The sequence below is a fragment of the Macaca nemestrina genome, chromosome 12 (assembly GCF_043159975.1).
Source record: "Macaca nemestrina isolate mMacNem1 chromosome 12, mMacNem.hap1, whole genome shotgun sequence".
In the NCBI taxonomy this organism is placed as follows: domain Eukaryota; kingdom Metazoa; phylum Chordata; class Mammalia; order Primates; family Cercopithecidae; genus Macaca; species Macaca nemestrina.
Window position 1 is genome coordinate 32,810,472 of NC_092136.1, and position 18,891 is coordinate 32,829,362.

General features: G+C 37.6%; 1 protein-coding gene across 5 annotated transcripts in view; it reads left to right on the forward strand.

Moving 5' to 3' along the window:
• LOC105471513 (coiled-coil domain containing 73) overlaps positions 1 to 18,891 on the forward strand; it is a 265,590-nt gene that overhangs the window by 208,369 nt on the left and 38,330 nt on the right. For all 5 annotated transcript variants that reach the window (XM_071074899.1, XM_071074901.1, XM_071074900.1 and 2 more), the window contains 3 exons: positions 8,519 to 8,647; positions 9,769 to 9,828; positions 10,588 to 10,692. In XM_071074899.1, coding sequence (XP_070931000.1) covers positions 8,519 to 8,647; positions 9,769 to 9,828; positions 10,588 to 10,692 — 294 coding nt within the window. The remainder of the gene's footprint in view (positions 1 to 8,518; positions 8,648 to 9,768; positions 9,829 to 10,587; positions 10,693 to 18,891) is intronic.

An 18,891-nucleotide genomic window follows, 5' to 3' on the forward strand; every position in this document is an offset into this window, starting at 1 on the left:
GTATAGCCATTTTCACAATATTGATTCTTCCTATCCATGAGCATAGAATGTTCTTCCATTTGCTTGTGTCCTCTTTTATTTTGCTGAGCAGTGATTTGTAGTTCTCCTTGAAGAGTTCCTTCCCATCCCTTGTAAGTTGGATTCCTAGGTGTTTTATTCTCTTTGAAGCAATTGTGAGTGGGAGTTCACATATGATTTGGCTCTCTATCTGTTATTGGTGTATAGGAATTCTTGTGATTTTTGCACATTGAGTTTTGTATCCGGAGACTTTGCTGAAGTTGCTTATCAGCTTAAGGAGATTTTGGGCTGAGATGACAGGGTTTTCTAAATATACAATCATGTCATCTGCAAACAGAGACAATTTGACTTCCTCTTTTCCTAATTGAACACCCTTTATTTCTTTCTCTTAACTGATTGCCGTAGCCAGAAGTTCCAACACAATGTTGAATAGGAGTGATGAGAGAGGGCATCCCTGTCTTGTGCCAGTTTTCAAAGGGAATGCTTCCAGTTTTTGTCCATTCAGTACGATATTGGCTGTGGGTTTGTCATAAATACCTCTTATTATTTTGAGATACATCCCATCAATACCTAATTTATTGAGTTTTTAGCATGAAGGGCTGTTGAATTTTGTCAAAGGCACTTTCTGATTCTATTGAAATAATCATGTGGTTTTTTTCTTTGGTTCTGTTCATCTGATGAATTATGTTTATTGATTTGCATATGTTGAACCAGCCTTGCATCCCAGATACGAAGCTAACTTGATCATGGAGGATAAACTTTTTGATGTGCTGCTGGATTCGGTTTGCCAGTATTTTATTGAGGATTTTTGCATCGATGTTCATCAGGGATATTGGTCTAAAATTCTCTTTTTTTGTTGTGTCTCTGCCAGTCTTTGGTATCAGGATGATGTTGGCTTCATAAAATGAATTAGGGAGGATTCCCTCTTTTTCTATTGATTGGAATAGTTTCAGAAGGAATGGTACCAGCTCCTCTTTGTACCTCTGGTAGAATTCGGCTGTGAATCCATCTGGTCCTGGACTTTTTTTGGTTGGTAGGGTATTAATTATTGCCTCAATTTCAGAACCTGTTATTGGTCTATTCAGGGATTCAACTTCTTCCTGGTTTAGTCTTGGGAGGGTGTATGTGTCCAGGATTTTATCCATTTCTCCTAGATTTTCTAGTTTATTTGCATAGAGGTGTTTATAGTATTCTCTGATGGTAGTTTGTATTTCTGTGGGATCGGTGGTGATATCCCTTTTATCATTTTTTATTGTGTCTATTTGATTCTTCTCTCTTTTCTTCTTTATTAGTCTTGCTAGTGGTCTATCAATTTTGTTGATCTTTTCAAAAAACCAGCTCCTGGATTCATTGATTTTTTGAAGGGTACACCTACGACTTTCTAATCAACCTTGCAAATTGACCGTGAATCTTTGTGTCATTAACAATAAAATGTTTAAGTGATGCAACTGCTCTCATCAAGTTTTTTTTTTTTTTTTTGCCATTTTCTTTCATCCTGAGTAAATCAAACCTTTGATTTTATCAACTTTTATATTAGACAAAGGTAAATTACATTTTTCTTTATATCATGTTCATTACTCTTTTCTACTTATATTTATTATAATTTTTAGTTTCTCTTAGATCTTTGAATCTGTTAAGGTACTACGGGATATTTAAGTATGAAACATTGTACCTTTTCTTGAGGAACTTATAGTCTATAGGAAAATCTTTATTGTTACCAGCTATGAGATTATTAATCTTAACTATTTAAATACAAAAAGGAATACTTAAATATTCATGCCATTTATTAATACTTGAGAGTACTTCATTTTACAAGTAGGGAAAATAATTCTACATCACAATGCAGCTGTAGCAATCATAGAATCCCTTGAATTCAGCTTAGTAGAAATAATAGGTAACAGTCAGTGCCTTGCACATGGTAGATGCTCAAATACTGGTTGCATGGATTATTACGTGCCAGGGACTTTTTATTTATTATCTCCATTTTATAGATGAGGAACTTAAAGGAAAATGAAGCTATTAAGTAAGTTGCCTAAAGTTACACAACAAGGAGAAGAGAACCAAGATTGGAACACAGAAAAATTTTGTTTCTAGAACCTGTGATTTTTTTTTTTTCTTTTTTGAGAGGGAGTCTCACTCTGCCGCCCAGGCTGGAGTGCAGTGGCGCGATCTCGGCTCATTGCAAGCTCCGCCTCCTGGGTTCACGCCATTCTCCTGCCTCAGCCTCCCGAGTAGCTGGGACTACAGGCGTCTGCCTCCACGTCCGGCTAATTTTTTGTATTTTTTTTAGTAGAGACGGGGTTTCACCATGTTAGCCAGGATGATCTCGATCTCCTGACCTCGTGATCCGTCCGCCTTGGCCTCCCCAAGTGCTGGGATTACAGGCGTGAGCCACCGTGCTCGGCGAACCTGTGATCTTAACCATTCCACTGACAATAATAGCAGCACAAGCAATTCATTCACATAAGTTTTTTCTCTCCTGTATTCTTCATTAGGAATAGTGTATTTATTAAAAGGGGACATTGTTGACAATTCATATTCCTAAACTACCAGCTCCTTATATTCCTTCACTCTGCAGAACTGCAGACTAGCATGTCGCCACCTTGAAGGTATTTGATATTCTGCTTCGTTTGGGCTTTTTCATTCAGCCTTCCCCTTTCTCCAACTAGAGGATCCTTTTCTATCATCTTTACCATGACATGCCCAAATCTATTACCTCTAGACCTTCACCCAGTCCATTAGACTGTTCCCGCGTACATGGAATTCCCTGCATGATGTTTCTTTTTTCTTGTTCGTATTAACTTATTACTTGACCTTTTCTTTAAAACTTAAACCTGTCAACTATAGCCATCCCAAAGAGGTACATGACCCAGAGCATAGTGGTGTTGCTTTTCTTTTTCACCCCCTTTGTATTCTCGACCTCTCTCTCTCTCTTTTTGAGTTGGGGTCTCACTCTGTTGCCCAGGCCAGAGTGCAGTGGTGCAATATCACAACTCACTGCAGTGCTGGTGAACAGCTGGGCTCAAGCAATCCTCCCACCTCAGCCTCCTGAGTAGCTGGGACCACCACAGGCATGCTGCCATGCCTGACTAATTTTTTTTTTTTTTCAGAGATAGGGTCTCACTATGTTGCCCAGGCTGGTCTTGAATTCCTAGGCTCAAGCAGTCCTCCTGCCTCAGCGTCCCAAAGTGCTGGGATTACAGGTGTGAGCCATCACACACACACATATATTCTCATTTGTAATGTAAATACAATAATATCTGCTTTTCCTGTTTTATATATGTGTAATAAATATAAAATTATAAAATGTATGAAAAAGCACTTTGAAAAGATGTAGAAGCTCAATATTGAAGCAAATAAAGATAGAGCCTTTGTGGTTGAAGGAAGGGTTGGATGAACCCTGGAGCTATACTTGTTGGCTTCTCTTTTCTGTTAGCGGCCCTGGAGGGATACCATGGAACTGCTCAAATTTCTCAGGGCATGATTTGAAAATTGCTAACTGGATCCAACCTTTTCCTTTTTTTTTTTTTTTTTGAAGAGGGAACTGAAACCCAAAGAAACTGGATGAATTAATGTCAAGCAGCTTATAAAAAAGATTTTCCACCTTGCCTCACTTTGTTTTGCATAATGGTTGTAATCAGTAGTATTCTAAACAATCTGTAATTTTTACAACGTTAGCTGAAACTGTTCTTGTAACTGACATTGTGACAATTCCCCAACATTCATTTCACCCCATTCTGTCTCCAAGCCAATTAATATTACTGCATTCCTCATGGCAGTGTTTGGTTCTGGAATGAGCATGTGATCCAATTCTGGCAAGCAAGAGGTAGTTCAAGGAAATCTTTTCTTTCTCTTTAACGAGTCCTAGAATGATACAGTTGCCATATAATACCTGAATTGGCCTCTTGTTAATAGTCTAAGGAAGAGGCCCAAGAATGGAAAGTGGAGACATGAAAATAACTAGTCTATATTGAACTATACTGAGTATCTGGGTCAACCACCCTGCCTAACTTTGTGGTCCCTGTTATAGGATAGTACATTTTCTGATTATTTTGTGGTTTAGTTATGGCTTTCTGATATTTATAGCTAAAGCATCCTGTTACTGACACTTTGTGTTTTTTATTACCAAATATTGTGTTTTGTATAAAATTATGGATATTTAAAACATAAAATGATTGGTTTTATGACATTTATGTCATAATTAACTTTTCCAAGGTCATCTACTACAAAATAAATTTCTTTTGTAGTAGACTCCCTGATTATCTTTTTCCTCCATTCTTCCACAACTCTATCCTAAGGTCTCTGTTTGTTTTTTTCAAAGTCTTTCTTTCAGTGAGCTCAGACTTCTTAAATCAACCATTCACTTCATGTGCATGATGGCATACATAGTTTTTCAATCTCACATTTCTCTTAATCTCTGGTTCTATATGTTCAGCTACCTGTAGATCATCTCCTTCTGTGACTTACTGTAACTTCAGGGTTAACAGGTCGTACACTGGATTCTTTACTCTCCCATCCACTCTACCTCTGAAAAAAAAATTCATGCAACTCTCCTTTCAAAGGAAGCCATCTTGCTGCCTGTGAAAATGAATCATCACTGATACACTGAAACTTTATTTGAGGGAATTCATCATGTTCAGCCTTTTGTAATTTGAAAAAAATGTAAATGAAGAACTTTTTAAAGAATAGTTAACAACCTATCGTTCAGGCTTAATAATTTGTAGTTTTTGGCTTTTTAAAGAGTCTGTTTCAGGATATTTTCTGTCTCTTATTTTACGTAATTTTAAATATACTTTTTGTCTCTTCCATCAGTGAAGCACACTTTGCATTTCCTTTCCATTTTTATATTTCTTCCTTTCACATTTCATGGTCCCCTTTTCCTTTCTTCCAGTTTCACTCAGTCACTCTAGAATCATCTTTGACTCATTTTTGACTCATCTTTTTCCTTTATTCTCCTTTTCCTTTTTACTTTCCATTTTTCAGTACTATAGACACTCATCATCTCATACCTGGATTAATGTAATAGCCTCTTAGCCAGTGTTCTTTTCTCCAGTTTTTATTCATTCTTTTTGCCAGACTAAGTTTACCAAGATACTGATTTAACTTCTATGTGCCTGACACACAGGAGGTACTTGGTATATGTAGAAGGAATGATAAATAATTCTCCTTTGCCTACCAAATCAAGTCCCAACTTCTTTAATTGGCTTTCCAGAGCTTTCATGATCTGGTCCATTCTACATGTTCAATATTGTTTGCTATTGCTTCTTAACAAGCATCTCCCATTCTATTTTAGCCAAAATTCTTTGTTGCCATTAGTATAATTCTTAGTTCTTTCTGCCTTTTGGTTTTGTTTTTCTCTACATCCCTTCCCATACTTGAAATGCTTTCTCTCAATGTACTTGTACCAAACAGGGTTGGTCCAGGAAACAGATGGCATGTTGGAATGGTAATTGAGAAAAGATTAATGAATAAGCTATTTACGTAGTTGTAGTCAGAGGTAAGGGAAACCAACAAGGGATGGTGAAGCACCCCACAGATAAAAGTAGTGGGAAAATGATTAACACACCTGTACCAGAAGGGAGAAGGGAATGAAGCAGATGCTGGAATCTGGAAAGAGCTGTAGCTATAGCTGTAGAAGAAAGCCTCAAGGCAGAAGCTGCGGCCTTTTTTTCTTTTTCTCTTTTTTTAAAGAGACGAGGGTGGGGGGTGGGTTTTTTTTTAAGAGATGGGGGTGGGAGTAGGGGGTCGCTGTGGCACAGTTATTACTCACTGCAGCTTTGAACTCCTAGGCTCAAGTGATCCTTCAGCTTCCCAAGTAGCTAGGACCAGAGGCATACACTATCATGCCTGGCTTTTTTTTTTTATTTATTTAGAGACAGGGTCTTGTTTCATTGCCCAGTCTAGCTTTGAACTCTTGGCTTCAAGCAATCCTCCCACCTTAGCCTCCCAAATCACTAGGATTAGCTGTGATCTTTGATAAAGATATACAGCTATTGCCAATTTGTGGTCGGTAGGGAGGGAGCTGGTAAAATACCTCATTCTCTTTCTCTTCCTAGCCTACTGATATACTAGTACCTTCCACAGATTTAACCCAATCAGGAGCCAGAAGACAGAGAGTTTGCTGTACCCACAGAGATCAGCCACAGAGGGCACAGTGCAGTGTGGAGAAAGGGTGGGAAGTGAATCAGGAGTGACCAATGAAGGATATCCGGTATACTACTCATTCTTCAAGGCCTAGCTCAAGGTCTACCCCCTTCATTCAAACTTTCATTCATTACTTCGATATATACTAATTGTTCTCTTTGTGCCAGACATCAATTTGTCTGCCTGCTTTTCTAAGAATAGAGCCCTATCTCTTGACTCACATGGTTACTTTAGCAGTCATTTTATGCAGTGTGCACATCCAAAGGTGGTATTTGAACTAAGACCAATGAGTCCTTTCTCCTGGATTTTGAATTTGGAGTTAGGATATACTTGGGTGAGTTTCTCCCTGGGTGGCTGAAGCTGTAACATGTAGAACTTTGAAGGTTTTAGTAGCCCTGTTTTCTGCTGCTCCTCTTTCAACTTCCTTTTGGGTTTCCTCCTATCTCAGTTGACTTTATTTCTCACCCTTATATACTGGCTTCTTCTTTAATCTATGAATTTTCCTTAGGATTAAGTCATTTTCCATTTTCTATCCTCTAATAACTCTCTAAGTGATAGTACCTGTTTTTACAGCTTAAATACTATTTTAAAACTACAAAAAATGTTTTAATTTTAGGAAAAATAGAAAATGCTAATCACATAATGAAGAAAATAAAAATTTCCTATAATCTCACCACTCTAATAAATCAACTTATTTCTACAAAAGAGTCAAAAGTTTGTTGTTTATCCAGTTCTTAAGACCTTTAAAAAATGAAGTAGTCAGGATTCTTAATTGCACACTGATTTAGTCAGCAAAGGAATTTATTGAAAAGGCATTGGTCATTTCACATTTGAAAAATGATTACAAACAAGGGAGGTTATGCAGTATCAAAGACCATAGCATAAAACCAGCTTCCACTCTTGAATAGTGTGTATCACAGCTTATATCATCATTGCTGACCATAGTGGATGCTGCTGCTGCTGCTGCTGCTGCTGCTGCTGCTGCTGCTGCTGCTGCTGCTGTATCACTGTCACCTATAGAGCTTGAAGTTACTATACTTCCCTGTCTACCAACAGATGGATTTGCAATAGTCCTTGCTTTTTTGTGATAACTAATCCGATATCCAAGACTGGCGCATCAGATTAGCAGAGCCTGGTCTCATGCTTATAAAGCTGGTACCTGGCATCTTTGCTTCTCTGATAGGCAGTGGGCTCTTAGAATGTAGAAAAACTACCCACTGCCTACCAGAGAAACAAAGATGCCAGGTACTAACTTTATAAGGGAGTTCAGATACTGTGTAGCCAAGACTGCAAATCAGATTATTGAGTATTTAATATAGTCAGTATACACAGAAGAACAGCACAATCAATTGCACACTAATTCAAAAGTTGGTATTTCAAGATCTTAGTGTGTTTGATTGGTATCTACTAAACTTAATGAACATGTAGACTGTAGAACATGTAGAAATGTAGACTGCTTTTACATCCTTCAGTTCTACCCTCCACAGCACTGCCAGAGTTATTTTTCTAAAATGCAAATTTTGTTATGTCATTCTTCTACTCAAAATCCTTCAGTGGTTAATTCCTCATTTTTTTTAGTGTAACATTCAAACTCTTTAGCGTGATATACAAGTCCTTCTCAATATTTGAATCCTGCCAAATTTCTAGCCACAACTACCAATATTCTACTCTGTCCCCTGAAATAACACATTAGCTCCAGTCATATCTTATTAGTTCTGTTTCCCTGAAGAATATCATGCTCTTTCATGTTTCTGTGGCTTTGTGCGTGTAGAACCTTTTGCCTGGAATGCCTACCCCTTTGTTGTCTTCTTTGCAAATTTATCTTTAAAGATTCGGTTCAAATACCACCTTTGCATGTAATACCTTGTTGATACCCCCAGTTTCTTTGTTTTTTTTTTTTAATACATTTTTCTAATGTAGCACTCATTACATTGTATTGTAATAATTTCTTACATAATTTTTCCTATTAGAGGCTAATAAATTTGGGAATTGAGATTTCCTTGTTATCTTTTTATCTCAGAATACGTTTGTTGAATAAATAATGGAAACGGCTGTACTTCTGGTTAGTTGATTATGTTAGTACACTCCTTTTAAGATTCAAAGTCATGCAGTCAATCTCTTTATGATTGATTAACTTTGCCTGATCCACAACCACAGGTTATGTTCCCACCTTGGCTAATCTTGCAAGGGAACTAGGGAAAATACACTTTAATGGACCAACAGTATTATTTTGATATATGAAATATAACAAATTGTAATTATAGGCTTAAGGATGAACTTTGACACTGTCAGGAAAGTACCTTTTTTAAGTGAAATATGTGTACTGAATTTTCTGTTTAATATGTTTCTTATTAAGGAACTAAAAAAAGCAGCCTCAGACTTGATAAAGTCCAAAGTCACATGTCAATATAAGATGGGAGAAGAAAACATCAATCTAACAATTAAAGAACAAAAATTTCAAGAACTTCAAGAAAGACTCAACATGGTATTTTATTAAATGTATTTGTTTATAACATTAATATTTTCAATAAAACTTACGAGAGTTTCGATTATAACACAAAAATGTTCCTTCTTTGCAAAGTCAATATACATAGTTAAAGGTATTATGAATCTGTTTTCTTTTTATTAGATAATTTTTGCCATAGACTTTAGAACAATAAGATTTGGCTAGAACTATTTAATTTCCACTTGAATATGGTTTTGAATAATCTTGTGGTACAATGGTGTTTCCAGGACAGCTTTGGAGATGAGAAATTTTATAGTTTTTTTTTTTTTTTTTTTTTTTGAGACGGAGTCTCGCTCTGTCGCCCAGGCTGGAGTGCAGTGGCCGGATCTCAGCTCACTGCAAGCTCCGCCTCCCGGGTTCACGCCATTCTCCTGCCTCAGCCTCCCGAGTAGCTGGGACTATAGGCGCCCGCCACCTCGCCCGGCTAGTTTTTTGTATTTTTTAGTAGAGACGGGGTTTCACCGTGTTAGCCAGGATGGTCTCGATCTCCTGACCTTGTGATCCGCCCGTCTCGGCCTCCCAAAGTGCTGGGATTACAGGCGTGAGCCACCGCGCCCGGCCGAGAAATTTTATAGTTTTTAACCTTTACAAGTGTGCACCAACTTATGTTGGTATATAATATCTTCTTCAGTTCACTGAAGTCACTGTTTAAACCACAAACAAATGTGGATACTTTGGGCTGGGTGCAGTGGCTCATGCCTGTAATCCCAGCACTTTAGGAGGCCGAGGTGGGTGGATCACTTGAGGTCAGGAGTTCAAGACCAGCTTGGCCAACATGGTGAAACCCCATCTCTGCTAAAAATGCAAAAATTAACTGTGCATATTAGTAGGCATCTGTAATCCCAGCTACTTGGGAGGCTGAGGCATGAGAATCCACTTGAACCTGGGAGGAAGAGGTTGCAGTGAACCAAGATCACACCACTGCACTCCAGACTGGGTGATAGAGCAAGACAGTCTCAAAACAAACAAACAAAAAAACAAATGTGGGTACTCTGGGGGTAGTAATAGGTCATAATACTCCAAAGTTTGTTTAGTACTGAATTGAATGTAGAATTTGCTGAATTTTCTATCATAACTTTAAAACTATTCAAATTTTAAAGGAACTGGAATTAAATGAGAAGATTAATGAAGAGATTACACGTATTCAAGAAGAAAAACAGGTAAGCCATCATAAGACATTTGGAAGTCAGTAAATATTCTAAAAATCAGATAAAATGTGAAAAATAAATTAAGTGGATCATGCATAGCACATAGTAGGCACTCAGTTAATGTGTATTAAATATACATGTGTATACTTTTAAAAATCAGTCTCAATATACTTTCATTAAAAATACCTTAATTTTTTCCTTGATAGATTAGACCGGTTATACCCTAACAGATAATTATTGAAGTTTATTTATGTGTAGTGCATATTTTTTCAGGACATTATATTCTCATTTGTCTATTTGATGCTTATAATTATTCCATTTTTTAAAAGATGTGTAAAAGAATATTCCTCTTCTTTCTTTTTTCTCTTCTGCTTTTCCTCCATTTGACTCTGAATGTATGCCATGACACCCTAGCCCATTATGACATTTTATAATATTATACCTTATATGACATTTTAGTAGTGATATGTTTACTGTTGGGGGGTTGGTAGCCAACAAATGTTTATTTTAGTTTTGAATTATTCACATGTGTCTTAGAATCCACAGTTTATTCCAAAAAACTTTGTTAATTATTTGAGGGACTCTTGAAAATAATGTAATAGAAATTATTTTAGATACCATTAGATGTGTCATTAGTTTAATATAAAGTATTGAAATTAAACTATAAATACAATGAGGAAACTAGAAAATGTATGTGAAGAATGAGCTTAGAAACACACCTACTATCTTAAAACTTTTAAATTGATATATCATATTTGTGTATTTTCAAAGGATATCATCATTTCTTTCCAACATATGCAGCAGTTACTTCAGCAACAAATTCAAGCTAATACTGAAATGGAGGCAGAATTGAAGAGGCTAAAAGAAAATAATCAGGTTCTATCTATCTATCTATCTATCTATCTATCTATCTATCTATCTATCTGTGTTTTAGTATATTTTCATCTAATTAACTTCCCCTGTTTAGTTTATTCTTCTGTCTAGTTTTATTGAAATTATTTTGAATGCTAGGGGTAAGATATTGACTTCCTTCATCAACTTGTTTTCAGTGTCTAAAGTAATGAACATATATTATTCAACATTTATGTCACTAGTGAAATGTTAAATTTTATCAAGTATCCGACTTCATTTTACAAAGTGAAAAATCCACTCTGTTACAACAGAATGAATAGGATTTTTTTTTTTTCCTTAGAATTGTGGTCACAATCCAACACTGAAAATAAAAGGCGAAAGTGTCAACTGCAGTTTAAGAGAGCATTCAGCCAGCTCTCAGAAGTTTGGGGTAGATTTCTCTTCACAGGATAGTGATAAAATTGGCACGGTTACCACAATAATCACCTCATCATCCTCTTTCCAATATATATAAGAAAATGACTGGGAAGGAGAAGACATTGTTGGCCATTGATAATTTGGGAGTGCAGTGTTCAAAAAGAGAGGCTTTTTCTCTTACATCCCTAGCAGAGGCCGGTGCATTTCCCCTTATGAAGCTAAATGAAGAAATGTACAAGAAAATCTCTTATAGGGATTGAGATACAAGAAGTGGAGACTGCCATTTGTTCCCTGGCTAGATGCTTGAAATGCTGTTGAAAGGTGAAGGTCCACTCTAGTGTTACCAGTAGAGTAAAATGTGATAAGCTCATGTGGAAGCGGTTGGCATATGTTTCTTTTCTTTTCTTTTCTTTTCTTTTCTTTTCTTTTCTTTTCTTTTCTTTTCTTTTCTTTTCTTTTCTTTTCTTTTCTTTCTTTCTTTTTTTGAAATGGAGTCTTACTCTGTCACCCAAGCTGGAGTGCAGTGGCATGATCTTGGTTCACTGCAACCTCCACCTCCTGGGTTCAAGTGATTCTCCTGCCTCAGCTCCCGAGTAGCTGAGATTACAGGTGCCCACCACCACAGCCAGCTAGGCATAGGTTTCTTGAAGTTTGGAAGTTCGCCAAGAACATATCAACTGATGCCCAGTTTTGGTCTACAAGTTTCAAAAAGAAAAGTCTTTAGAGTAATCTGTGCCAGTGGAGCTTGAAGTGTATTATTCTTAAAAAACCTTAGTGGTTATTTGGCTTAACATGAAGGAACCATGGAGATTAGTGGAGGAGCAGGAACTGCCCTGTATGCCACTGGGCCAAGTGATGGGATGCCCAATTCAGAAAAGGGGTTGGGGGTATGTTCCACTGGGGTAGCTAGTAGAAGATACTTCTATCCTTCTGAAGGGGTTCGGGGTAAAGCTGAACATTTCCCATGAAAACTACAATTACCTCCCACATAAAAACTGCCGTCAGTCAAGGCCAGGGCCAGTTTCATGAGTATGTGACCAGTGCACTGGCATCATAGGGATCCAGACTCAGAAGGGCCTCCTGCTTCAGGTTTAATGTTTCATGGTCACTGTCTTGAAGATTTTATTTTGAATTTACATTTTGTAAATGAAATCTAATGGTAATGAAGCATGTGCTAGGGGCTTAGATCTTCAGCTCAGGTATTGTCTCCATTACTTCTCAGTACTGGTTCTTGGCTGCTGGCTCTTCCACCCTCTGGGGACCTACATCCTGCTTTGCCTCCTACTCCTGGTTCCTGTCCTGCCACTGGTGTAGTTTGATTGGGTCACATTTGCGGGGAAAGGTCTGTGTTCTACTGTTGACCTTCACTCTTTGGTTAGGGTGTAGGTGCAGGTGGGGAGGGCCTAGGTGGGGTGCCTATACCCCACAGTATTTTGGGGTAAGGCATAACAACAGTTGTCTTTGTAGCAGGTTGGCAGTGCCTTAAAATGTTAGGCAGGTGACTTGGTGGGAGTGTGCAGGGAGGATGAATCCCCAGTCCAGGTACTGAGTGCATACCTCCTGGCAGTTGCAGTCTCTTGAGAGTCACCCATTTGCCATGGGTTGGAGTGAAGGGCCCACGGGAAGGGAAGAATTCACTTCCCCACCCATGTCCAGGACATAGTAGATGGGTCTAGCCGCTGGCAGGACAGGGACCCTGGTAGCTGTTGGCTCTCAGTCATGCTGAGTTGTGTGATGAGGCCCTTAGGCACGTTATGAGGGTCTGCATTTGCCTGGTGAGTATCCCCAAGCCTAGGGGATCATGATATTAAATAGAAAATAAAAAGCACCATGACAAATTGAAAGAGAGAGAGGGGCTGCAAAGAAGGGAAAAAATTTTATATTTTAGTACCTTTAGTAGCACTTTTTTCCCTGTGGTTTTCATTTTGTACCAGGCCCAACAAATTATGCAGAGTCTATCATTGAATGGAACCAAATTGAACCTCAGCAATGCAAAATTTATTAATATCTCCTCACCATTGATGTTCTATGGCTTATCATGTAACGAAAGTTTTGCCTTCCTTATTTCTCTTATGTGTCCCAAATACTATAGAAGAGGGAGGGAGGGGTGGTATCCTATCGTCAGACCTCTCCCTTCTTTTAATCCATTCACCTATTCCAATATAAGACTAGCAAAAAAAGTTTCTCTGAAAGTCCAGCTGTTAGCAAGTACTCACCTCCCATCTCCCCTGCCCACTCTGTAGTTAGATAACTGGAACTATTTCTCTAATGTGTTGAACCTTCTCCCAAGCAACATATGATATAATTTAACTAGGTTCTTTATGAATAGCTGTTACCAAGAGCATCTTCTAATCCAAATAAATGAGTTGAAACATAGATTTTTAGGCCAAACAAAATATTAACGATCATCTAATCCAACCATTTTGTTTAATGAAAAGAGAGACTCAGAAAATGTAGGCAGTGTGGTTCAAAGCCTCAAAATTAGTGATAAAATTAGGATTAAATCTGTTGTGATTCTAATCCAGCACTATTTCTACAACATACTGTTAAGATATTTTTCCTAGATCTATGAGAGCTTATCTAGCAATTTTGTTAGATCAATTATACTAAGATCATAACTCGTAACTTGCCTCTTCATACTGCTGAATTCTACAGAGCCGATATATAGTTATGTGTTTCTCTGAGTTAATGGTGACTATAAATATAATTCCAGGATCTTTTGACTATGACTACCAATCATTAGATAATCAAATGCCTCTCTCTATTTCCCTCAAATGCCTTTCTCTTTAACTGCCACAAGTATTACCTGAACCTTGACAGTACATAGAGAAGCTAGATTTTGTGAACTAAAATTTTAAAGTATTGTCAAAAACAGGATAGAATTGTCAGCTTTTTATTTTGATAAGTAAAGATATTAAGAATGCAAACAATACAATCTATCATTACTATCATATTATGAAAGAGAACATTTTAACATCAAACATATATTAAGGATATAATCTCAGAATAAAGGATAGTCCTTTATAAGAAAAGGCATTTGATGACCTTATATTGACATTTTTTGCCTTGGACTAGTGAATATTTTGTCATGGATATTGTCGGCAGACTGATATCTGAGAACCACTGAAATATAGCGTAACAAAATATTAATGTTGAACTGTTGCTGAGGATTATGCTGCATAGATATCTCAAGTGTTTTCTTGAGGAGCATTCTCATTCCACCTGTACTAAAAGGGATCATTACTCTTGATAATGGCCAACTGTTTTTCAGTGCTCTGCAATCATGCTGTCATCTGTCTTACTTTTCTAGTAGTAAAATTTAGAGCACAGAAAGCTAAATTCTCATGATAGGAAATATTTTCTATTGTGATTTAGTTATAGATTAGTCCAGTTATACACATAGTTATGTTCCTATAGTCATAGTATTAACAAGAATAATTTACTTATTTTTTTCCATAGTATTTTTTCATAGTATTAACTAGGATCATTTAGTTAGTTTTTGGAAGATTAAAGCATTAGCAAATGGTTTCACTTTGAATTTTCACAATATCCATTTTTTTCAGAGATGGTTTTCAAAAGAGAGGCATTTGCATTATCTAAGTTATTGGTAGTCATAGTCAAAAGATCCTGGAATTGTATTGACAGTCGCCATTAACTCAGAGAAACACATAACTGTATATTTATGACTACCCTAGACTCTGTAGAATTCAACGGTACATAAGTACTGGACTTAGAGCTCATGAAGGGGCAAGTTAGGAGTTGTGGTCTTAATATAGCTGATCTAACAAAATTACTAGATCAGCTCTCTCTGTTATCCAGATGCAAAATATTCCAAATAATTTCCTAATAGAATATAGGAATATAGCCAAAAGGCCAGGAAACAATCCCTGATAGAATATAAACTCCATGGCCCAGCGCAGTGGCTCACACCTGTAATCCCAGCACTTTGGGAGGCAGAGGTGGGTGGATCACCTGAGGTCGGGAATTTGAGACCAGTCTGATCAACATTGTGAAACAACATCTCTACTTAAAAATACAAAATTAGATGGGCATCGTGGCATATACCGGTAATCCCAGCTACTCAGGAGCCTGAGGCAGGAGAATTGCTTGAACCCAGGAGGCGGAAGTTGCAGTGAGCTGAGATTGCACCATTGCACTCCAGCCTGGGCAACAAGAGTGAAGCTCTGTCTCAAAAAAAAAAAAAAAAATATATATATATATATATACACACACACACACACACACATATATATACACACACACACACACATATATATACTCCATAAGGACAGCAACATTTCCACTGATGTAGCATAAAAGCCTAAAACAGTGTCTGGCACATCATAGGAGCTCATTAAATTTTAAATTTTAAACTAAATTTTCTTTTTTTTTTTTAATTTATTTTTTATTATTATTATACTTTAAGTTCTAGGGTACATGTGCATAACGTGCAGGTTTGTTACATATGTATACTTGTGCCATGTTGCTGTGCTGCACCCATCAACTCGTCAGCACCCACCAACTCGTCATTTACATCAGGTATAACTCCCAATGCAATCCCTCCCCCCTCCCCCCTCCCCATGATAGGCCCCGGTGTGTGATGTCCCCCTTCCCGAGTCCAAGGGATCTCATTGTTCAGTTCCCACCTATGAGTGAGAACATGCGGTGTTTGGTTTTCTGTTCTTGTGATAGTTTGCGAAGAATGATGGTTTCCAGCTGCATCCATGTCCCTACAAAGGACACAAACTCATCCTTTTTTATGGCTGCATAGTATTCCATGGTGTATATGTGCCACATTTTCTTAATCCAGTCTGTCACTGATGGACATTTGGGTTGATTCCAAGTCTTTGCTATTGTGAATAGTGCCGCAATAAACATACGTGTGCATGTGTCTTTAGAGCAGCATGATTTATAATCCTTTGGGTATATACCCAGTAATGGGATGGCTGGGTCATATGGTACATCTAGTTCTAGATCCTTGAGGAATCGCCATACTGTTTTCCATAATGGTTGAACTAGTTTACAATCCCACCAACAGTGTAAAAGTGTTCCTATTTCTCCACATCCTCTCCAGCACCTGTTGTTTCCTGACTTTTTAATGATCGCCATTCTAACTGGTGTGAGATGGTATCTCATTGTGGTTTTGATTTGCATTTCTCTGATGGCCAGTGATGATGAGCATTTTTTCATGTGTCTGTTGGCTGTATGAATGTCTTCTTTTGAGAAATGTCTGTTCATATCCTTTGCCCACTTTTTGATGGGGTTGTTTGTTTTTTTCTTGTAAATTTGTTTGAGTTCTTTGTAGGTTCTGGATATTAGCCCTTTGTCAGATGAGTAGATTGCAAAAATTTTCTCCCATTCTGTAGGTTGCCTGTTCACTCTGATGGTAGTTTCTTTTGCTGTGCAGAAGCTCTTTAGTTTAATGAGATCCCATTTGTCAATTTTGGCTTTTGCTGCCGTTGCTTTTGGTGTTTTAGACATGAAGTCTTTGCCCATGCCTATGTCCTGAATGGTACTACCTAGGTTTTCCTCTAGGGTTTTTATGGTGTTAGGTCTAACATTTAAGTCTCTAATCCATCTTGAATTAATTTTCGTATAAGGAGTAAGGAAAGGATCCAGTTTCAGCTTTCTACTTATGGCTAGCCAATTTTCCCAGCACCATTTATTAAATAGGGAATCCTTTCCCCATTTCTTGTTTCTCTCAGGTTTGTCAAAGATCAGATGGCTGTAGATGTGTGGTATTATTTCTGAGGACTCTGTTCTGTTCCATTGGTTTATATCTCTGTTTTGGTACCAGTACCATGCTGTTTTGGTTACTGTAGCCTTGTAGTATATAAACTAAATTTTCTTAATGAATGAAAGATGAACATGAATAAACTCATAGTCTTTCCGAGTTTAGATATTGCCTGGTCAGGACTTCTAGTTAAACATGTTTAACCCCACATTACGTATTTTTGAAACTGCAATAAAATGACACTAATTATATCCACAAGGACAAGGAAATGGGGAGGAAACAGTAATAGTACTAAAAAGTGGGAACCAGACAGACAACGGTAATTTACTTAGCACAAGAGAAGTAGAAACGAAATCAAAGATGCAGAAATGGTCAGGATTTGCAAGTATCACAACTGAAGCCAGAAACTAGATCTATGTAAGAAGTCATTGCAACCCCATATTCTCTTTCCCATCCTGCACAAGTAGACACTGCTCCTCTCCTACTTTGCAGAAGATTGGAAGTTTCTGTTGTAGAATCTGAGGGACAGCTGAAGTTTGGGGGGAAGGGGATCTAGTGGTTTGCTGGAGCCAGCTTTTGCCAGTGGGAGCTGGTTGTTAGATATTAAGGAATTTTGTGAACTGGTTGTTAAACCAATGGTAGTTTGAAATTAACTATGATGTGAATATTTAACATGAATGAAAAATGGCAAATGCTTCAAATCAGGCTTTTTTATTTTTTATTTTTTGAGAGCTAGTTTATCAGTTTACTACTAAGAGTATGATATTGACAAGAGGTTGGAAAGTCTGAATTCTGAATGGTGAGACCTTCCAGCCCAGTATCCTCATTTAGAGGGCAGCTAGCCTAATTCCCCAGCAGAAAAATGGAAGATTCCTTTCAGGGGAAACTAATCTGCCCAAAAGAAAAGACTAACTGATACAGTTAAGCTTTCCCAGTGAAATAGCTCAGCCAGATCCATCCACAGTGAAACCTACCATTTGACAAAACTTTCAGCTGGTATTTTAATACCTCATTTTAAAATATGAATAAGTAGTTAAGGATTACTGGACATTTGGAGAAAGCCTCTGATATGGCTTAGATATTTATCCACCCAAATCTCATGTTCAGATGTAATCCCCAATGTTGGAGGTGGGGCCTGGTGGGAGGTGTGTGGGTCATGGAGGCGTATTCCTCATGGCTTGGTGCTGTCCTCAGGATAGTGAATGAGGATAGTGAATGATCTTATTTTCACGAGATCTGGTTGTTTAAAAGTGTGTGGCACCTGCCTGCCTCGCTCTTGCTCCTGCTTTCACCATGTGATATGCAAGCTCCCACTTCACCTTCCACCACAAGTAAAAGCTTCCTTAGGCCTCGCCAGAAGCAGATGCCAGTGCTATGCTTCCTGTACAGCCTGCAGAACCATGGGCCAATTAAACTTCTTTTCTTATAAATTACCCAGTCTCAAGTATTTCTTTAGCAATGCAAGAACAACCTAATACAGCCTCCAATATGAAAAACTGACAAAACAAATAGGATAATGAAAAAATCTTGTAGAAACTAAGAAAGTATATTTAGTTAAAGGGAACATGTTAATCTACAAAATAAGAATTTTGAGTTTATAAAGAAACTTTTAGAGAATAAAAGAGACCCCTTCAGATAAATATATTAGCAGACATAAAAAGTGCAAAGGAAAGGTTGGAGGATAATATTGTCTTCTAAAAAGTAGACCCAAAAGACAAAAAGATGGAAAACGGGAAAGGAAACTGGGGAGTCAGTTCAAGATGTCTGGTGAGTGTCAGAGAGAGAAGAGAGAAAATAGAGGGAAAGGAAATGACCAAAGAATTAATACAAAAAAGTTATCTAGGCCTGACAGATGTAAGTTTGTCTTGCTCAATACCAATGCATATCATTATGAAATTTTGTACAACACATAAAGAAAATATTCTAAAACTGTACAAGAAAGTAGGTCATATACAGGGATTAAGAATGAGAATGGTAACATAAGGTTTCAGACTTCTCAGTGGCAACAATGGAAAGTAGAAGACAATTGAACCATGCCTTCAGATGTTGGGAAAAAATTGATTTCCAAAGCA